Source organism: Balaenoptera physalus (assembly GCF_965194825.1).
Source record: "Balaenoptera physalus genome assembly, chromosome: 14".
Lineage (NCBI taxonomy): Eukaryota > Metazoa > Chordata > Mammalia > Artiodactyla > Balaenopteridae > Balaenoptera > Balaenoptera physalus.
The window spans coordinates 39,764,196-39,787,060 of record NC_138893.1 but is presented as its reverse complement, the minus strand read 5'-3'; the positions used below and the strand labels follow the sequence as shown (position 1 = coordinate 39,787,060).

At 45.4% G+C, this 22,865-nt stretch overlaps 1 protein-coding gene across 47 annotated transcripts in view; it reads left to right on the top strand.

The window, feature by feature from the left end:
- TCF7L2 (transcription factor 7 like 2) overlaps window positions 1-22,865 on the top strand; it is a 196,217-nt gene that overhangs the window by 105,422 nt on the left and 67,930 nt on the right. For 15 of the 47 annotated variants that reach the window (XM_082423302.1, XM_082423322.1, XM_082423280.1 and 12 more), the window contains one exon: window positions 17,399-17,542. The exons of 29 other annotated variants lie outside the window; for them this stretch is intronic. In XM_082423302.1, coding sequence (XP_082279428.1) covers window positions 17,399-17,542 — 144 coding nt within the window. The remainder of the gene's footprint in view (window positions 1-17,398; window positions 17,543-22,865) is intronic. 3 more of the 47 variants (XM_082423291.1, XM_082423326.1, XM_082423308.1) reach the window with 1 other exon arrangement.

Below are 22,865 nucleotides of genomic sequence, written 5' to 3'. Positions count from 1 at the left end.
TGTTGAAAATTAAATTCCAGGGCAGAAGGGAATGAGGCCTGGGCTCAGACCCAGGGAGCCTGAGTCCTTTGTTACTCCTGTCAGAAACTTGCCGTGTGACCCTGGGCAAGTCTTGGCATGTTTTATTTCATAGATTTAAAAGAAAGATAATAGGGGTTATGTATGATTGGGGTTTTTTTGGGTCCTTTATAGCTTGGAAACTTAGTGATTCAGTGATCTCTGTCCTCTGCTGTGACTGTAAAATGGAAAATAGAGTCAGTGGACAGAGCCTTACAATCTTGGAGAACGAGGATTCTCCTCAAATTGTTCTTCTCTCTTTCATCTCTGGGTACCCTTTAAAAACCTCTGACTGGGGACATGTCTTCCTCCATGGCATTTGGTATAACTTTATGGATTTCAGTTAAACTCTGTGAAGTCCCTTTTAGAAAGTTAGTATTTTGTTAAGTCTTAAGTGCCTTATTAAACCTGCCGAGGAGATAACTGTCCTGGGACACCATTTATGACATGTGAGAACAGTGTAGACTTAACTCCCCTTTAAAAAAAAAATGACTAATGAAGCTTACACCAACTTCCCATTTTGAACAAAATGTAACGATTTTTTGTATACAAGGTGTTCACGGCCCCTCTGCTCTGCAGGCTCTTGCGCACTGTTGACAGTGAACAAGATTATTTATTTGGGTAAAAATGGGGCCACCTGAATGGTGATGACCCAGAAGCCCTCGTGAGTGGTCCAGGATGCTTGGAAAGGGGGGAGGATGTGGGCTTGGGGAACAAAGCATGCAGTTCGGTTCCTGTGAGTCTTGCGGGGTTTATTTTAAGGCTACACAGGAGAATTGGGAAGAAGAGATGCTGCAGTAGTGGTTTGGCCTCCCGGAGACAAGGACAGGAATTCAACAGCTAGAGAGGGGCCGCTGGCCTTTGGCTCCGGCAGCCTGGGAGTGGGGGACTGCTCCCGACCCCAGGCCGCTGGAGGGATGGCAGGGCAGGAGTTGCTCCACGCCGAGATGTTACTTAGCCCTTGGCCTGTCTCCTCTCATCTTTGTGTATCATCTCTTAACCCTTCCCAGTCTGCAGGCCACCTTCTCTCTGCACCCTCATGCTCTCTGCCCGAGTCCCCTTGTTCTCCTCACTTCCACACTCACGTTCCACCTCGGCCCTTTCACCTCATGGACTTCTTCTCTGTGTCCCTTTACCTTGGCTCCCAGTTTATTCTGAGCTCCCGATTAAGTGAACCAAAAACCCTAAAAAACCAAGAGGGAGAACTTGGCTCCCTGCCCCGTGTTTGGCTGGGGTGTCTGTGTCTGTTGACGGCCACTGTCCAGCCTTGGCCGTCCTTGGGTAAGACGCTGTCTCCAGTCCAGTTAGCAGGGAGGGGCTGACACATGGTGGGGTGCAGCCCAGGGTGGGGTGGACCTCCTCAGAGGCGGATGGTGGGTGTGGTGGGCACGATGGTGTGTCTAGCTCAGGGGGAGAAGTGTGTCTGTAACAGAAACCTGTTTCTCTGTGCTGGACTAAGTCAAAGAAGCCTTCCAGGAGTATGTGCTGGGGCCGTGCGAACAGCCGCAAACACTCAGATGTTATTCAGAAATGGAATTGGGACGTGTTTAAAGAAGTAGACCCATCTGATCTTCTGCTTGTTGGGGGACTGCGTATACGCTGGGTGCTGAGCGTGTTCACTCAGGGCATCCCCTTTACCTGTTCTCAGGCCTGCTTGTTGACGTCGAGATCTGCAAGGGCTAAACCACCTACGACAGAATACTAGTGGAAGAAACACTGGTGGAGCCTTTTGTGCTGGGGAGCTCCACTTGCTAATTCCCAACTCTAGGTTCCAAGCACTAATTCTACAGCTATCTTCCTTGTCTTTTAATATTCACTTCCACAATGTAGAAGCCCTGTGTTCCATCACATCTAGTAATAGAACGGTGCTGTGTGGGGTGTGTGAGATGGGCCATACACACACACACACACACACACACACACACACACACACACATGTTGCACACAAACACACAGACCTGGAGAAGTGCACGTTTAATCATTTTGGTGCTTACTTGGGAGAAGGGGCCTTCTGTGTTTGCTGGTGACTTGTTTGAGTATGCACATATGTATTTTGGAGACAACCTCTGTGAAAACTCTAAGGGCCAACTAAGGGCCTCACCAAATGCCCTGGGGTCCTGTTTAGGGCAGAGGATTTTAGTAGGAGTGGTGGGTTGGTATAGTGTAGTGGAATGGACCAGCCAAGGCTTTGGAGCTAGATGGGCAGGCCAAGGTTTTTGGCGCCATTCCTTATTACCTGTGTGTTAGAGCAAAGTTTCCTAATCTGGAATGCCCTCCCCCTTTGTATAAAACATTAAAAAAACCCACAAAACTCCTTTAATGGAACTCTGTAGTGACAGGTATCAGAAACCCAACCCGAACAAGTTTAAACAAGGAAAAGGGGAGTTCTTTGATTCCCATAACTAACTTTTGGGAATGGCAGAGGTAGAGCTTGCTGAAGGGACAACTGAAGTGCTGTCCCACGAGGGAACATCAGCCCTTTGAGTGTGTCCTCTCTATGTTGTCTTCGTTTCCTCCTACTGCAGAGCTTCGGTGGGAAGTCCTGGAGGATGGGTAGTGTCACAGGCTTTCATCTTTAGCTGGAGGTTGGTGGGATTCTTGCCCCAATTTGGACCAATCAGTGAGGCTGGGAGGGGGGCGGCGCTCATGTAAGAAGATGGAGGCTCCCATTGGATCACATGACTGGCTGGTGTTAGGGTGATTCCCTGGGGGAATTAGCTAGAGTCAGTCTTAAAAAATGAATTAATTATTGAATTTTGCATTAAACAGGTGTCGTGACGTTCTTACCCTTTTTCTGGTATCTACTAGATGCTCTTCATTAGTTTCCTGCCTTCGCTTGTAAAGGTGGTCATAGGGGTTAGCCTATTTGGAGCTAAGAACTGGTCGTGACACCTCCTTCTGTAGAACCCAACGTCATCCTGGGCGTATTCCCTGTGCTGTTTGCTGTGTCCCATCTGCTGAACAGGGGCAAGACCCTCTGGCAAAGGAGAGCCCTGTAGGAATATGGGTATGCAGTATATTTTTAGGATCTGCCATTGCAGATACAGCTTTCATAGAGTTCCCAGACTTTGGCATTTATTATTATTGCTTTTTAAGTTGGTCACACTCTTAATATTGAAGGTGAGGAAAGAATGCTGAAAAAAGCAGCAGGGTTTAGGCGAAGATAGCTGGCAGTCCTTCTCTCTAGAACCTGGCCTTTCTCTCTGAGACCTCCTGCAGGAGGGTATGCAAAACAGGTGCGTTCTATAGATCGTCTGTCATGTCCGGGGCACTGTGGTAAGCTCTTTACCTCCCCTTGGGATTGAACCCTTGTGACATTTTAGGGTAGATAACATTGTTACCCCCGTACCAGTAGCTTGAGTCTCGAGCAGGTTAATAGCTTATCCAGATACTTTCTAAGGACCTTCCAGATTATCTTTACTTTTAGTCCAAGAGACAACATTTAAAGCTGACTCAACCAGAAGAGGATGAAAGCCCCATGTTTGCGATGGCTAAACTTTTTTTTTTAACGATAGTTTTATTGAGAAATAATTCACATACCATACAGTTGACCCATTTAAAGGGTACAGTTCAATGGTTGTAGTATATTCAGAGTTTGCTGCCATCACCACGATCAGTTTCAGAATATTTTCCCTCCCTTCAGAACCCCTGTCCCCATTAGCAGCCACTCCCCATTTCCCCCAATTCCTCCCAGTCCTAGGCAACTACTACTGTATTTTTTGTCTCTATGGATTTGCCTATTCTGGACATATTGTATAAATGGAATCATACACCTCGTGGTCTGGTTCCTTTCACTTAGTAAAGGGAGGGACTTGTGATGGAAACTTGCCCAAGGTGGCCTCTTAGCCTCAACCTTCTGGAACTCAGCAAAAGCTTTCCTCAACTCTACCTCACTACCCTATTTGCTACAAGAAGCCGGAAGATGGAAACACCCAAGAGGTCGTTGTGAGTACACACGAGCATGCTGGAATATTAGTAGTGGAACGCTTGGTGGGTTAGTTCTGGACCCGGGACCCATGGATTCCTCCCTCTTATTGCCTGGTGGTGACTCCAGTGTTGGTGGGGAGAGGGTTAAACGCTGTCTCCCTGAACTTCACCTCCAGGGGGAATTCCTGCTTTGAGGGTACACTGGGCCGGAGAAGCTTGAGTATCTGTCTTTTGTGATGTTGGAGCAGACGTGGAGATAGGGTACCGATTCCCTTGGTGCTAAGAGGGGCTCCAGGGGAGTTTCAGGAAACCTTTCCTTTTCTCTTCTGTATTCTCACCCCCGGGCCCCCCGGGCTTTTCTCCCCTGGTTCACACATCGGAGGGAGGAATCTTTTACCTTTTCTGTTCCCGGTGGGGCAGCTGCAAGGAATGTTATCAGTGTTGGGACTGGGCACGGGTCCAAACCTTGTCGGTGCCCGAGCTGAAACCGAAGCTGAGCCCGAGACGGCAGGGCTGGTTGTGTGTGAGCGGGCCAGGCTGCCACGGAGTTTTGTCCTCGGCAGCCCGGGGCGTCGGCGACCCCGACAGCGGGGACAGTGCAAACCCTCTCAGGCAGGTCACACTGGTGCAGATCCACGGAAGACTGCCATCCCTCCCCAGATGATTGGGCTCCTCTGGGTCGGGGGCCAGCCTGGGGCTCTGTGGGTGCCGGAGGAAGCAGAGTCAGGGCGCCCCATCTTCAGTCACGCTCCCCAGGGAGAGTGGCTGTTCAGACAACTTGCTGTTAATAAATGGGGAAGGTGCCTTCCAGGTGACCCGCTTGCTTATAAACTACTTAAATAAGAGGAGCCGATACCCATGGTATTCACGCTTGGAAGACTGGCAGTGGAAAACGAGAAGTTTTTATTTGCGGTGACTTGGTGGGAGCTCATAGCTTGGTTCTTGCCTTGATCTCTGGCTAGCTCTTGTTTCTTGTCTGCCTTTTGGGCCGAAGAGAAACAAGATGCAGGGTGCTTCGCTGCATACATCATGGTAATGATATGGGGGTTGGCACTGGGTCTGAGATGTTTCTGGTGTCTTAGGTAAAAGCGTGGAGACCAGGCTTCTCGAGGTGACTTAATGAATTCAGGTGCTAAGTGCTGAGTGATGAACCTGGCCGCTGAACTAGAGCAACTACACTGTTCGTGTCCACGAGGCCACCAGGATGCCAGAGACTGGCCATGTTTCCATAGGGCAGAGCCGGGTGGCCTGGCGTGAGATGGGAGAGCGTGACGCGCACCAGCTGCACCTGGGTGGGTCTCTCCGTCTTTCAAGCAGGTGTCTTTCCAGTCTAGAACTCGGACAGCAGGCGGGTTCCTGGGCTCCCTTCCTGCTCAGGGTCTGTAGAGAAAGAACCATTGAGTTGTCATTGGGTGAGCGTCAACCCTGAAAACCTAGGTTTTGATGATCACGAGAGGGTTTGGACTTAAATGGGTCACAGGATGTTCTGGACTCTTCCCTGCGGAGCTGCTTCCCGCTCCCATTTTTATTCTCGCAAGCCTTTCCAACCTGTTGGCCTCGGCGTGAGTCACTTAGCCAGACTGCCGCCCATCCCCGTGGCCTGGATGGCTCCCAACGGGAGTTGCTGGCACAGCGTCCAGAAAACAAACCGCACCCCGGGAGTGGTGATGCATCGCAGCATTTCTCCACTCTGGACAGGAGGCACCGGGGTCTCGAGATGGGTCTGGGGTTTGGCCCCCCTGCCTCTGGCACTGCTGTGACCTCTTGTGCCTGTGGCTGGCGAGCAGAGGAATGCTTTCCCGTGGCGGTTTCGAGGGCCGTCGGCAGGCTGACTAATCCACCAAAGGTCCGCGAGGGTGTTGATGCTGCCCGTCTCTTGCTTGAGCAAAAAACATCCTCTGGGATCTCGTAGATCCTCAGACTCACTTTATGCAGAACCTTCTGGATTTATGAATTAGACTTGGGCTCCATTTTGTATTTTGTTCTTTGGGTTCTTTCATTAAGGAGATCAGAGATAAAAATATCATTGTTTTGCCGTCTGGCTACCAGCAGACTCCTGCCACTCTGAAGAGGGAGTGGTTTGGGTTTTCTTGAGTGACTGGGGTATCTATTAGAGATCAGCAGATTACTACAGCTCTGTGGTTTTAAAGAGACCAAAACATACTGGGGACCATGCCCACCCCACCTTTAGACACATACTAATCTTGCTAGTACTGTCACTTCATCCATTTGTGAATGACAATATTAGGGACGCTTAAAAGAGTTGCAGGGCACTAATGGGACCTTGGCACACAGTTGAAGGCTACACACTAGGCACTGGGGAGGCTCAGGGGGATGTTTACAGTATCATCATATTTTTCTGGGTTTCCGAAACTGATCGCTGTTGGAGGATTTGGATGAAAGTTGGCTGATTTTGTTGTTGCTGCCGGCTGCTGCCGTGATCTGGGTACCTTTTCAAGCTAGGGCCTCTGCATCAGTCCATGTCATAGGAAAATTTTCAGGCCAGTTATCTTTAACTCATTGGTTCTCAGCTGGAGTGATTTTGCTCTCCAGGAGACGTTTGGCAACATCTGGATGCATTTTTGGTTGTTGCAGCTGGGCAGGGGACGCTACTGTCATCTAGTGGGTAGAGGCCAGAGATACTGCTAGGGCAGCCCCCCATCCCCCCACCTGCTCCGCATCACAGAGAATTATCAAAATGTCAGTAGGGCTGAGGTTGAGAAATCCTGCTTTAACGTGAGAGCAACCATCCCTCTGTTATTCCTAAAACTAAAGAACAGACTAAGGTCTAAGAAAGAATATTTTAAAATGAATGACATCCCAATTTGCCAATGTATGTTTTAAGTTGTCTTTTTTTTTTGCCAATGATTTTATGTACTTAAAAAAATACTTTAGTGGTTTACTAGAGTATTTTTCAAAAAAAAAAAAAAAGAAATGGTTAAAACTACACAAACATGATGATTTAAAAGTTAGTAGCTTCTCATGCTTCCAAAAGTCTGTGATGCAGAGAAAAGCCCCTGTGAGCTGTGTTTTGTTTCTTGTGCTCCAGCAATGGGTTTCAATGGTACCTGGTTAGTAGAATAGATGATGTGAAGTCATTATATTTTCATTTCTCAAAACCTGCTAGTTTCCCACTCACCTAATATTTTCTCTCCATCCCCCCCCCCCCTTTTTTTAAAAATTTAAGTGCAAGACCCAACCAAATCATCTTGTTTCTCCTGGAATACTAAAAGTTTTTTTTTAAGGTATAGCTCCAGATTACCTTCTAGAATTCACATTCTGCTTTCTAAATCCTATTCTTAAAAGGAACCATACATATGATGTATGAACAGTACATCATAAATTTCGTGGCTCCTCCATGACATTTCTGGGGAAGTAAATGAAAGGTGTAAATGAAGAAAAGCAAGTGTTTGTGGTTCCCACTTTAACCTTCTGTTATGTTAAATGGCTTTGTTGAAGAGGGCTGTCATTGCTTTTGAAAACTTGGGAAAATCCACAGCAAGCTGTGCCATTAGTTGCCTTTGGGACCACAAGATGTTTGATGTGAAAATTATATGGCCACATCTAATTGGGTATATTTTCACCCCACCAGATATCAACTCAGATGACTCCTCCCCCTCCCCTGCTTTTTTAGCTAAATTGTTTAACCTGAATTTCATGCTATTGAGAGTTGCATTCCAGTAATCCAAGTGCCATTTTTCAGTGTCTTTTGTCCAGTAGCATGTTTGCATGACCCAACCATATAAATTTCTAGACATCTGGCAAGAGCTGGATATTAATCCCTCCCTGATTTGGGGAATGGTAAGACCTATGACTTCATAATTCACACTTCTCCTTGTGCCCTGTGGAAACCTAGCCAGCCAGTGGAAAGAAAACAGAAACTCTCTGGACCTCTGCTTCCTGTGAAATGGGAATAATAATTCTTATCCTGCCTGTTTCCCAGAGTTGTGTATTCGTTTCAAATAAAATGTGCTCAGAATTCAAATAGAAAGCAGTTAGAGATACGATAATGGTGGTTAGGCCAATTGAAACTTCAGAATTAAAAAAAAATTAGTTCATTCACCTACTCTACAGTTCACCCATTTAAAGTGTACACGTTAATGATTTTTAGTGTATTTACAGAGTTGCAACCATCACCACAATCAAGTTTAGAACATTTTATCACCTCCAGAAGAAACTCCATACCCATTAGCTGTCACTCCCCATTTCCCCCAACTCATCCCCCATTCCCCATCTATTCTCTGATGGTAAACTTCAGAATTTTAAAAATATTAATCTAGACCGTATTTAATTTTTGAAATTATCCCTTTCCTTTTTATCGGAAGTTAAGTGCTCTTATGATAAATACTGTTATGAGGCAAAGATTTCCAAGTCTGTGAGTGGTCTACATATTTGAAGACACTTAGCCTCCATACACTCTACTTGGAACCAAACATTGGCTAAAGATGACTTCAGAGTTTGGGTCTCCCTGAGGCACTGAAAGCTTTTAATCTATGAAAGTAGTAACTATTGCTAGTAAGTTTTTCTGTATGTTGACCAAGGATTAAGACTTCATCTCCAGTGACTCAAACTTGTTCCTGATAGCTGCTATCTCCTTTTTCTTTATTTTCTCCTCAGGTGGTAATCACTCAAATGGCATCCACCAAAGATTGTGATGAGAAGAGGTTATTTCCAGCCTAGGGAGTCTTTTTGTTTTATATTTGGTTTGCTTGTTTGTTACTGCTTTGGTTTGTTAGTTTTGCCTGTTGTAAATATTAAGAAGCCCAGGTATGTTTACACTCTGCAGATAGGAAAATTCATCTTGTCCGGATTTGCTGCACTGGCTCCCGTCTGCACTGTGGTTGATTTGATGTGGCGGAAGGTGGAATTTCTCTGTTCAGGGTGGTGGACCCACCCATCAGTTCCGATCACTACCCTCCAGGACTGTCTTTGGCATTAATGTCCCTTAAGTACTTTGAGGGGAAACTTTTCAGGGAACACGTGAGTCTTTTTCTTTACTGGCTGCACATGTGAGCCATGTGAAGATGATTTTCACTCCAAGAAACCGTAACAATCTTTAAGAGAACTCTGAAAACTAGGTGTTCTCTCAGAGCCATCTCAGTGAGAATATGTGAGTGATTTTTCTGGGCTTGACTACACTTTAGCAGGGCCCATCCATTTAGTGGTGAGAAGAAATGGGAGCAAGATGGGATTGACTCCTTCAGCTCATGGGTGTACTGTCTCTGTTGCTTTTTCTACACACACACACACACACACACACACACACAAGCACATGCACAATTTAGGATTTTTTTTCTCTTTCAAGGTTCTCTTTATTAAAAATATAAATATTCAGGGTAGAAGAATAGCCAACGACTTGGATGGCATGGGATAATTTGTCTCATCCCCTTATCTTTTATTCTGTGGCTCCAACTCTCCCTTTCAAGCTGAGAAACCCCGAATATACCATAGTCCTGAGAGAATTCATCACTCCAGTCCAGACAGGACCCATTATGGTGTCTCAGGTGTGTGCCCAATGACAATAGTGGTGGCCACTCAAGTTATGAAACTAGCAATAGTGTGATTCTTTCTGGGTATGACAGCTGGGGGACGACTGTCATTTTGGAACCAGGGATGTTAGAGAATGGAGCTGGCGAGTCTCTCCCCAGATTCTCACGATACCTTCCCGTTCTGAATGAGATGGTGTCAAGAGTGGTCCTGCCTGTGGGCGTCCATTGTTTTTTGTTTGTTTGTTTTGTTTTTTTGAATTTATTTTTTTATACAGCAGGTTCTTATACATATTGGTGTATATATGTCAATCCCAGTCTCCCAGTTCATCCCACACCCCCCCGCTTCGCCACTTTCCCCCCTTGGTGTCCATACATTTGTTCTCTACATCTGTGTCCCTATTTCTGCCCTGCAAACCAGTTCATCTGTACCATTTTTCTAGGTTCCACATATCGTCCATTGTTTTTGAATATTTATAACCTTATGTCCTTGCAGTGTGGTTCCCTCTTTCATGATGTTTGGGGAGAACTTTTTTTCCCAAATTATTTCAATTTAATAAGTTTTTACGCCATTAGTATAATGCATTTCAACCAAAATGGTTTGTTTTTCATAAACACTGAGAAGGTTTAAATTTTCTCGTCAATTAGCCGTCATTTGCACAGTTATTCAGTTATTGCACCATGAAGACCCTCTGGAGTTTGATGTTGTCAGGAAACATATTAGCAGAAAATAGTATGTTATTATCTAATGCTAATAACTGGTGAGTAGAAATGAGACGAGAAGACATTTAATTGGGGCTCCTGTGGCTAACAAGATGTGAATTATAAAAACATTTCCAGGAGAAGTTCCAGGGTTGGTCTAGAAACCTGTTATTTGCATTTTAAAACATTTGGTCCCCATTGATCCAGGAGGAGGGTGCTGTTGATCACCGCTGCTTTCTTTTGCAGAGCAAAGCACTCCAAATGTCCTGAGTGGTAACTAGCTCCCCAGGCACACCCGGTCTCTGTGTGGTCTTTACAACCTCTCAGCTCCATTTTTGGGTGCTTTTTTTTTTTGTCTTTTTGTAGGCGATGTGTTGGTTTTTAAAGAGAGGATTACCAAGTACACATCACCAATCCCAATCAGACTGTCTCCCCCTGTTGGTCCCTTGATTCTGCGCAGTGCTGTTCATGGCCCCCAGGGGCGTCATATGGACCCACATCCCTTCTCGGAGGCTTTCCTGGGAGGAGGAACTATCCTTTAGCAAAAATCTCATTAACAGCACGATATTACATTTACTTATTAGCTGGATTCACAGTGGACCTGAGCTTCTGCCTCCAATTCTTCCATAGGGGTCCTCTGCCCACACGTGTGAATCAGCTCCTATTCTCTCAAAGTAACGGATGAGCATGGTTTTTCATGAGCTTGCTGGCATTTTGCTTGTCTGGAAAGATTACACTGTTAATCTCTCAGTTCCATATGCAAATAATGGAGATGGAGGTTGCAGGGAAAAGCTTCACTTTTCTACCTGCTGAGGTCACCACGGAACCTCATCACTGTCTGAGGAAACACATGGGAAAGATGCATTGGTGCTCTGCCAGTGTATGGGTGTCCAAGGAATTAGGTTGGCCGTAGAAAGGATTTCATTTAGTGTTCCAGCAATGTCTTTTAGAACTGCATTTATTTTTTGCATGCCTTAGCTAAATTCCCAATATTAAGGTTAGCTATTTCACATTATTACCATCCCAGAAAGCCTTGACTTCACTTAAAGTCAATTAATTTAGTTAATTTGACTTAACTAATAATTTAGTCAATTAAGTCAGTTAATTTAGTGTTGATATCAGCTAAAAAATAAAAGCATCTCCTTTATTCAAAATTACTCAAGTAACTTTTTTTAAAACTTTATCCCAAACTCTTCAAAGATATTTTATATGACTTTTCCTTTATTGTTTATACCATAATAAAAAAGTATGTTTTATTTTCAACTTCTTGAGAGGTATTTTTTTCCCCTAGAAAACAAAAGTTGGCAACATTTTTTTTAAACCAATAAACACCTTTTGAAATGATGCTACAAATTCCCGTTTGTTATACCTTATTGCTAAACTATTTTTCCTTGGCCATGGTAGATATTTTATCTGGTAAAAGAAAGCTTTTTCTCCTCGAATATAACTTTCTTCGGTAAATATCACCTCTTAAATGATGGCCATGTCTAGATATCCAGGCACGTTGGATTTGTACTGAGAGCGATTGGAGGACTTAATTGTATCCCCCACCTCTGCGTTTTGCTCGCCCTGCAGAATTGGAGCATGCTGGAGGGTGAGTAGGGCCCTCACAAGTCATCTAGCAGCTGGCACCCTCATGTGACTTGACAAACTGAGCCCCAGAAGTACAGGGCACACAGCTAGTTGGTGGGAAGTGGCAGTGACAGTGAGGCCCCACGTCTGTCTCTCTGCTGAGATTGAGGAAGAGGTGAACTGTACTTTGTAAAAGGCTAGTCTAAGGGTTGACTTAACATTGGCTCCTTTTCCGTTCATTCTGTTTGGATCCTGGTCTCTTTCTCACTAAGATGAGGTCCTCAAGGGCCAAGGCAGACTTTATTTCTACATCCCTTGAGTGTAGGGGTGATGGTTACGTTTCACCACACGCCAGCTCTGAGCAGGGTGGCCTAGTGATATTGACACGGGTAAGGGAAGAGGGAGCTGCCGTAGGTGAGCCGGGCACTTGCCATTCCTGACTGCAGGCCACTGTCTTCCATACTGGAGGATACCCGCCTACTTCTGTATGCACACAGGTGTGCAGTGTGTACACACACACGCACCACACACAGACTCTCACAGCTTGTCACTCACACACGCTCACATTTTGGAAAAATAATCATGAAAAATAATGTTGCATACATTAGCCACGTCTGTGATGGTATCCTGTTTTGGGGTAAAACTGGGTTCACCTTTAATGACAAAAATGGTAGCTTGCCTGGAGCCGTGATTACAGTTTTTTTGCATCTGTGTTTGGCAAGATCTTTCAGACGTAAGTAGTTCCCACCAGAGTTACCTTACCTTCAGAGGTGATAATTATTGATGGACTCAAAGCTAGATCAGCATGACCTGTAAAGATCTGAACTCTCTTTCCAAGGTTATGTGTATGTGTGTGGGCTCTGGTTGGTTGGTTGGATGGATGGATGGCTGCTATTGCTTATTTGTTTTTGGTGTCCTTGTTTGTATACACATGTGCACGTGTATGTGAGTAAATGATAAAGAGATAAGAGGTTTTTGCCCTCCCTCCAATTTTTAAAAATTGTCATTTTACTAGTTTGCTTCTTTAGTGGAATGGCTCTTGCCCATGTCCTTCTCTCAAATGGATTTCTTATCCCTCCAAAGATGCTGCAGTTTCAAAATAAAACTCTTCCATGTTATGCATAGAACCCCTATCTCCTAGTTTTTAAAACCTGGGTTTTGGTTTGTTCTCTTCTAGCTGTGTAGTCCTGGGTAGGTCCTAATTTTATGCCTAGACTTAAGGATTTTAAAAAATCATAAGGAATTCAATTACATGATTTCTAAGACCTATTCCATTTCACAATTCTGATATCTTTGAGAGACCCACAAATAATCCTTTCCCTCTTGCTTGGGGGTAGAAAACATATAAAAACATAACCCAAGTATATTAGGGTTCTCCAGAGAAACAGAACCAATAGGAGATAGATAGATAGATAGACAGGCAGACAAGTATAAAAAAGAGATTGATTATAAGGAATTGGCTCATGCAGTTATGAAGACCAACAAGTCCCTAGAACTGCAGTTGGCAAGCTGGAGACCCAGGAGAGTTTATGGTGTAGCTCTAGTTGAAGTCTGGAGGCCTGAGAATCAAAAGAGCTGATGGTATTAGTTCTGGTCCAAAGGCTGGCGGGCTTGAGACCCAGAAAGAGCCTATGTCTTAGTTCAATTCCGAAGGTAGGAAAAAAAAAACCAAAGCAAACCCCAATGTCCCAGCTCAAAGGCAGTCGGGCAGGAGGAGTTCTCCCTTATTTGGGGGAGGATCAGCCTTTTGTCCCCATTCAGGGGAACAACAACAGATTGGATGAGGCCCACCCACATTACGAAGGGCATTCAGTTTTATTCATTCTACCAATTTTAACTCATCCAAAACACAGAAATGCTCAGAATAATGTTTGACCAAATATCTGGGCACCCCATGGCCCAGTCAAGTTGACATATAAAGTTAACAGTCACACCAAACTTAACTGAAACAAAATTGAAAGCTTTTGCCTTTTTCTTCCTGCCTAAGAGGTGGGTTTAGAATTCTCCCAATAGCCAACAGCTGTTGGCCAAATTTGGTCAGAATAACAAATTTCATACAAAATCTTTCTTTTTGGAGGCTTTAGTATTTTTAAGGGTTTTGGTTTTTAAATGCTTTTCAGTTCCTCCTATATTCTTTTCTTTTGTGTTTATTTTTCTTGGCAGAGCAATTTGTACTTTCTGGCTCGTTGGTTTCCATTCTGTTGCATTAACATTTGAATATTGGCCAACCACCTGTTGAAGGCGGCTATAAGCTCATAAAGAAACAAAATAGTAGGATATACAACTAGTGCTCTAACTTCTTAGTGGTACACCTTGATTCTGCTCCATCCATGCGGCCACGTCCAGAACTGGTCTACACCCCATGTCCTCAGGGGCCAAGCCATCAGGGAAAATGAAACGTGCCACCTGCTGTGCCTGCCGTCTGTCTTGACATGGCACAGCCTCAACTTCTGGAGACCACATCTTAATAGAGTCGGTCAGTGTAGCTGGTGGCTTCAGAGGCACTAGAGGAGGAGGGCCGAGTGACAGTTCTAGCAGGTGTGTGGTTTCTCAAGGCCACCACCCCCATCCCAGAGACTGGCCACAAGCCACATTCATTCTGATTTTGAAAAGTACTAGACACTTACTCCAATATATTGCCTTGTAATAATCCCCTCATCATGCCCCGAGCATGAAACTCATGAGGCCTTCATTTACTTTTCCTGGAGTGTCTCCAGTTTTTTCCCCGTTACTGCTTGATGCGTGGGTGGACGATTATTGAGGTCATTCTAAGGCAACTAGAATTCTCCGGTCAGGGTGCCCTTTTCTCTCCTCAAACCCAGCCCAAACTGGCCTGAGCAAAATGAGTGTATTGACCCGTAATTGAAAAGTTTACAGGTAGCGTGGCTGGATCCAGGGGCCCATATATCAGGACATCATTTCCTTCCAGCTCTTGGCTCTGCTTTCCTCCAGGTTGACTTCATTGCATGGAAGCAGGTTTGAGTCCAGAGAGACCTTATCTTCCCCACAATTCTGAATCAGTGGCTGGGTAAGGGGGTGTGATGTGCTGAGTGCATTTGGACTGAGTACACTTACCCATCCGTGCAGGTCGGGGTAGGGTCCACTCTACCCAGACTGTATGGCTTGAGAGTTAGGGTGGTACCGCCTACGTAATTCAGGGCACTGTTACCAGAAAAAGCATGAATGGGTGCTGAGCGGAAAACTTGGCGGACATCTGCCTTCATAATCTTTAGGACGTGTTGAAGAGTCTTATATTTGTTAAGGGAAGGCTCAACTAGAGTTTTGTCATGGAACAAAGTGATTTGGTATTTGCATATACATTTGGATCTGTTTATAAGACATCTTATAGCCCCCAAATTTGAATTGGCTTATAAGACCTCATATTATGTAAAAAGATTAGAAATGAATAATTAAGGAAATTAGAATAAAGAGCAAAGCAGGGTAGACCCATAAGATAAGATGGGGGTAAGGTTAATCTCACAAATTTCAAAGCTGGTAGATCCTACAGCATTGGTAGGAGTGACCTGCAAATTTGGCTCTGAGGTTCCCAGGAACGGAAGAGTATCTAGATCCTATACAGAGGCGTGCGTGTGTGTGTGTGTGTGTGTGTGTGTGTGTGTGTGTGTGTGTGTGCACACGTGCGCCCATGAGCGTAACAAGCCTGCGTGCAAGCCCCTGTGGGAGTACAGGCCCTAAGGAAAGGCCATGGGAAGATAATAAAGAGAATGTGGTCTGTGGTAACCTTAGATACATTTCTTTTCCAAACTCCTGGGGTGCTGGCCCTCGGGAACCTTGCCGCTTTGCTCTCAGCATTGTGTTAGGAAACAAAACAAGCAGACAAGGATTGAAACCCCCATATTGCTGGGTTCCTTTCAGGAACAATTGGAGGGCTAAACCATGTCCCCTTTGGTGGGAGGCAGTTAAGATGAGTCACGGCTGTGACAAGGCAGAATAGGAGGGCCTCGGTTGTCAACCTGGGCTAATCTTGAAAATGGACTCATGCCTGCCCAGTGACTCACATTCCTGTTTACAAACGAGCCCCGTGGAGAAATGCAGAGTGGGAGGCTCTGCTTCCCGAGTGGAGACCAGAGACCTCCAGGGATGGGCAGCCAGTGCTTCCTCTGGGGCTTTGGCTGCCCTTCCTGGGGGCAGACCTTGGGGCTTCCGACAGTGGTGACTTTCAAAGTCCAGCCACGGGGACAGTTGCAGCCAGCGAGGGCCCTAGAGTAGCACCAGTTTCAGGAGATGTGGCTCCTTCTCAATTTGGGTGTTCACATGGCTTTTGGCTGGTTTTAATCCACCTGGATAAGCCCCCCACCTCCCCCGTCGGAGGACCAGGTTATATGGGAACCATGTAAGTTATTCTAGAAATGTGGCTGCTGTTTTACAGATTTGTCCGTTATTTCCATTGATTTCCTAACTCTTAGGGTCTTTGGCACCCACTATGCTCATTCTGCTATTTAGTGAATATCAGAACATAAAATATCGGATATCGGTGCTCAATCTCATGTTCTTAATCCTGAATTCTATTATTTGGGATTAAAACGGGTGAAAAATTTGTTCATGGGCTTTTCCTTCACAAAAAACTTTTTAAAAACTAGAGTAGAGAAGTTTTTAAACTTCTTACAATGCAGATAAACTTCATTGTAAAGGAAGACATAATCCTTTACAATGAACACAAAAGGCATAGATCTTTTCTTTTTTTTAAAAAGACGATTAGAATGATATTTCCTTGTTGTGAAATAGCCCTTCTTGGACCCCACGTCGCTCTTAACACCCCTCAATTCTCTACCCCATTTATAGAGCAATAGTCAACATCTGGACAGGCAAATGCATCTACATAGCACCACCATGAGTTGACTGAGACCTGGTCCAGGTCCCCCCCCGCCTCCCCCCTGCCATTTACTAGCTGTGTGACCTTGGGCATGCTCCTTAACGTCTCTGAGTCAGTTTCCTTGTCTGTAAAATGGGCACGACAGTAGTACCTACCTCACAGGGTGGTTGTGAGGAATAGCGGAATAACATGAACATTCCTGTCCAGAACCCCAAACAGAGAAGCAGCGCTCATCATAGGGCTCCAGCTGGGTTGAAGTGCAGTAGAGCACATACTTCCTGAGCACTCAGGGTGTGTGCTGCCAGATCTTTCAAGGGGTCCAGATATGTCAGTGTAGTTGCTGCTCTCAAAAAGACTGCAGCCTGGCAGAGGGAAAGGTATTAAGACAGCTCCCCAAATAACTCTAGAGTTGCGTGGAACCCTATGCAATTGCATTTTTGTAGGGTAGGAATAGCAGCAATATCACGTGGTTTAAGCTAATGGAAGATTCAGTAAGGTAAGTTGAGAGAGAGAAAATGCTAGCCAGCGGGCTTCTCAGAGGAAGGAGTGGCGTGTCCCTAGGGGGAACGATGGGCAAGGGTGGGCTCAGCGGGAAGGGATGCATCAGAAAGGCTGCCAAGAGGAGGTTGTGTTGCAGATGTCGCTGGCCAGCAGGGAGGTGGAAGAGTTCTGGGTTCGTGCGGGGAACCGTCCTCCCCGCTTGGAGTTTGTAGAGAAGCGGGGGTTAGGGCAGGAAGTCAGGCTGGGGGCCGTGAATGCCTTGCTGACTGCGCCCCGCCTCCCGCCCGAGCCTCACTCTGTTCCCCTTTCTTCCTGGCAGCAGTGCCCCCTCCCTTGCTGCACTCAGGGACATGACTGTCAGCACTTCTACCCCCCCTCAGACTTCACTGTCAGCACTCAAGTCTTCAGGGACATGAAAAGGAGCCACTCCTTACAAAAGGTTGGGGAGCCCTGGTGTTTGGAGGTAGGTCTCGGAGCAGAATGACGGTATGAGATGAGCGGGGTCTGAACTGAAACCACCCATCCAAAGTTTACCTCCCTCTGGGGCAGTGCCCCCCCACTGTGGTCCCCAGCTCCCGTCACATCGCTGTCACTGCGGATGCCCTGATGTCTGGGCGTACTGACCACGGATAGGTCTGTCATAGCCATAAAAATGCCAGCTTACGAGGACAGGGTAGAGGGAGGTGGTCGCGCGAACTCGAGGCGCCGGGCTCCCAGTTAAAGCCACATGGTCCAGTGTCACACGGGGCTTCCATGAGAATGGTGAGCAACACGTTATCCCATTAAACTTGACCCCCAGGAAATAACTTCCCGGGACTCTTCAGAGCTTCCAGTGCAAGAGAAGTTATCACCTGAACTTTGTCTTTGTTATTTGTTCTTTAGAACTTACAGATTTTCTTTTAGAATTCAAGGTACTGGGCAATGCTCGCCCTTCTGCAGTGACATCTTCCTGAGGCAGCCGCGAATGGCTTTTCTGGCAGATGTCTGCTCTCCAAGGACAGGAAGCGTTGTTAATTTCCTTTAAATAATTCAATACCATGTCAATACCCCACACTGCTCCCTGCTTGAGAGTGACAGTTCTCTTCAAATTAGTAGTCCCAAAGAATAAAGAACACCTAGAACATGCTTTCATCTTCAGAAAAGCAAAAGTCAATGCAGATAAAAAATTGTAAGGTAACTCTTTAGACTTACAAACAGTGAATGATTTAGTACTAATGCTAGCTTTTAAGTTTTTTTAAAAAGAAAAGTGAATATTTAAGAGGCAATTAGTAAAGCCTCTGTCTTTGAAAAATATTTATTGCATACCTACTACGCGCTGGCTGCTGTGCTGCGTGTTAGGGCTGCAGGGACAGAAAACAGCAGAGGCCTAGAATCACAGGTAACGTGTACGTGCGTCTCGCCTTTGGAGAGAGAAAAGGCGGGTGAAATCATCTTTAAGAGCTTGTTCTAATTTAAAAAGTAGTAAATAGCCCTATAAGAGGACTAGAGACACAAAGAGAAACAGAAGAAAATATAAACACCCACGTTCTTTTTTACCTAGTTATAACCTCTTAATATTTGGATGCATTTCTTTCTTGTCATTCATGTGTCTAAAGTTTAAAAATGTTTCGTAAAATTGGAATGGTACCTTACAGAGTTTTGTATTTTTCTTTTCACTCGGTTGCTCTTACACACCATAATGTGTCTTAATTCTGGTTGGTAACTTCACGCGTGGGTGTCTTGTGGAGATCTTCCTGTCTGATTATTCCCCTCTGGCCAGATGTGACTGAAACTGAGGATGTTTCTAGGGTCTTTTGACCCCGCACGCTCCTTCCCCTCTTCTGATGAGGCCTGTGCCCAGATTACATGTGTCCCGTGCATGTGTACGGCCGTGTCTTTAACTGGCCTGGGTTGCACAGAGCTGTTGCACTTCTGCGCAGCAACCTTGACCCGAAGGAAGCTCTTTCTCAGCAGCCACTCCTTGGTCTGGCTTTTAATAAGAGTCTCTGTTCATTCTGACTCTGGATGATAAGGCCATACCGATCATAGTTATTCCTCCACCAGGGCCTGGCAAACGGTAACTCATTAATCTTTGGTCAGAGTTACGAGGTAGATAAAGGAGAACCAGGCACCCATTCTGAGTTGAGGAAAATGAAACAGAAAGACGGGGTTTCTTCCTTATAACTCAAGATCCACAGGCGCTGATTAGATCCCCGGCGCCAGTGACTACGCTTGTTTCTCAAGCTTTGCCCTCAGGACAGGGAAGCATCTCTTGGGGAAGTGCCAATACACCCAGCTTCCAGGATTGGGTCTAAGTCCCTAAGTTGTGAATAGACCAGACACAGAGACACCACCACTCGGGCCGTGTGACCTCGGGCAAGTTACCCAAGTGCTCTGTGCTTCAGTCTCCCCATAAGTGTAGGGGGCTGACATGTGAGCATCAGTGGAGTTGAGGATATAAAGCGGGGGCTTGCTTGGCCAGAGGAGCTGGCGTGCTCGGTCTGGCGCAGACACTCAGCAGGATTCTGGAGGCATCGCACACTGATAGTGTGTCCGTGTGATGGGCTGGCCTCTGCTGGGGGGGGTATCTCAGTCGTGCTGCATGCTTTCCACGCACAGCTTGGGTGTGTTCGAGATGGTTCTGGGTAGCATAGTGGAAACCTCACATGACCAGAGTCAGAGCTAGGTTTGAGTCCAGCGTTCTCTCACCTCTGCCCGCAAGGTACTTCATCCCTCTGTGATGCATCCCTGTGTCTGTTAAAAGGGGATGGTGGGGGAATCCCTGCCCAGCCTGCTTCACTGGGCACCTACCAGGATCCCTTGAAATACTGATCAAAGAGACTTTTAATACAGTGCTTCCTACGGTCCAGGCACTTCTGTAAGCGATTTGTGTATATTAACTCTTCAAAACCTGACAACACCCCTAAGAGGAAGGTGCTGTGATTATTGCCATTGTGCAGATGAGCCACAGAGAGGTTAGGTAACTTGCTTAAGATCACAAAGAGGTGGAGCTCTAAAACTGCTGTTAATGAAAGACCCTGGCAATAGCCCATGGTTTGGAGCCTTCTCCACCAACCATCTTCCACCTGCTAAAGGAGATTGGGTTAGGTCCTGTTCAACACCCAGCCATCTCAGGAGCTGGGAGGAAACTTCTGGTTCAGGACATCCAGAGTCCAGTTTTTGCTTTTCAGGTACCACATCTAGAATACTTTCTACCCCATCCATACTTAACCTTCATTGTCCCTGCTCTCTCTTCCCTGTGATTCGGCTTGATTCTAACCCTTTAGAATCAAGGCTGTCTCCTCTAGGGAATTAAGGTTGGTAGACCAGTTGATTAACTATGACTAAGAAAGTCAATGTCCACCTGGGCAGGCATGAGTCACTTCTTTCTAGTTAGCTATTCATGGCCATTTTAAAGCTCACCACACAAAGTCATTACATTGAGGCTATTACCATGTTTAATAGTGACAATAATAGGGCGTGACCCATGGCATAAATGCATTCAGATAAGAAAGAAAGTGTTTTTTCCTGTAATTGCTTAGTCAATACCGTTTTTACGGAAATGAAATGCTTGCAAACAAACTTTTAAAAAGTTCTTTGTTCAAATCCTTCTCTTATTCCTTCGTCTTGAAGGGCTTCTCTGAACTCCTCCTGGTCAGTGGCTGGGGGTTAGGAAGACGATACCCTCTGTCCCTTCTGATATCTTGGTTGACCTACCTTTTTGCTCGTTTTGAGCCTAATTTTGTGTTTTCTTTAGGGGTGTGTGAGTGAGTGTGTGTGTGGGTGTGTGTGGGTGTTGTGTGTGTGAATTCAGGAGGGGGCACATTATTGCTGGCACTTGCTTATTAACTTCTCAAGTTATGCATTTAAGGAAAAAAAAAGGCTTCTGCTAACTTTGCAAAGCCAGTCACATAGACAGGGAGTTAACCATTTTGGTGAGAGGAAATGAAACTTTTCTTAGGTTTATTAGACCACATCCTATAAATCTGTGGCTTATTATGTGTCTGATTTCTAAAAAGCATGGCATCATGGCCAAAGTTTTATTTTTGCTTATTAGTCATTGAAACAAATATAGATATTGCTTCATTTCCTTAGTACTATGTTTTTCAATATGTTATGTATGGAAAATCTGGATTTACACAACAAAGTACATTAGAAGGGGGAAGTATTTGCATTATAAATCTCTGCATTATAACTTTGGATTACCAAGCATTCTATTAAGCTAAAATGTTTAATTCATCCTCCCTCTCCTGATTACATAGAGAAGCAGGATAAGAAAACAGTAAAAATATTTCTCAAAGGCAGAGTTAATATTTTGACATACTTCCTTCCAGTCTTTTAAAGGATGTGTTTTAAAAAAGTCATAGGTGGGCTCATATCATATATGTAATTATTTTCTGTCTGTCTCGCATCTCTTGTAATAGAAGCCCTTTCCTGTGTATCCTGTGAAGACACTTGGTAAAACTTCTAGTGGTGTCCACTCCAGAACTGGGTACCTCCCAATATGCTTAGTCATTGCGCCAGTGCAAACACACTGTTTCTAAAGTTCCACTATTACAGTCTGGTTGCATCTCATGTGGGAGAGAGTGTGAGTTGAGAATAACGAAGACAGGATGACTTTGGACATTCCATAATGTCCCCATGATATATATGACCCCTGGCTTAGCACGCACAGCCCTGGATCATTCTAAGCAAGTGATCCAGCAAATTCACCCCCTCCCTAAATTCCTTCTCAGGGTGGGATGGCTGGTGGGACCACTCGTATTATTTTGCAAAGCTTCTCCTTTTTCTGTTTTCAAAGCTTCTTTGTTGAACTCTTCTAGGTTCAATGGGCACGTGAATTTCCTCTGCTGAATTACGGCCCCAGTAGTATAGACGGGCACTGCAGTGCCTAACTTGCAATTTCTGGCACCTCAGAGAAGCCACACCCCCAGGTGAAATGGTGTTGTTTCCCCCGCTGCTCATCAGAGCCCCCTACGGGATGGACACAGCTTGGCCACAACTTGCACAGGGCTTCCCACCAGGGACACAGGCCCAGAGAGGGAGAGGATCATTCTGGGCCCTGTTTCCCAAGTTGACCATTCCTTGGACTAAAGGCTGTGAACACTGTTCTTTTCACTTCTTACACTTTTCTCCGCCCCAGGAGGTTGGTATACAGAGTAGGAAGCCCAGGCAGGGTGCGTGGATGTCCTCTAAGGACCCCATCCCTTGGATGGTGGGAATGGTCTCCGGCCCTGCATCCAGGCTCTGGGGTCACCTGACATCCGCTCGGACACCACAGACTGGATCACAGCTCTTATCTCTGTGGCTGCCTCTCTTTTCCCCATTCTTTGTGAGTCACGTGTTTTCTTTGCATCTCATATGACAAAGGTCGTTAATAGAGAAGACTCTGGGCCTTCCGTGCATGACATCTTATCGTCCACACAGTTTATTGTTTTGGATCTTCCCCTTTTGTAATTCTGTGAGGTGACAGATCAGGTTTTAATGGGCTACACTGTGTCAAGGGAGAGTTTAAATTAACCTTAAGACTTTTTATACCTTATAGGGCCCCTCAAACCATAGTACATGGTCAGTAGTTGAAGAGAGGGGGAGTAGATGCTTTTTACTCACGGTTTTGAAGTTATCTGTCAAGTCTGTCTGTCTCTCCATGTTGTGATACCTGTGTTTCTCAGAGTACCTTCCTATGATCAGTCCTTTTAAATGATGTCAGTGAGGTAGATGTTTGGAATTTGGGAACAGAGACGAACCACATTTCAGCCCAGACTCTGGAACTTAATTTACTCATTTTTATTAAGGGCAACTGTCAG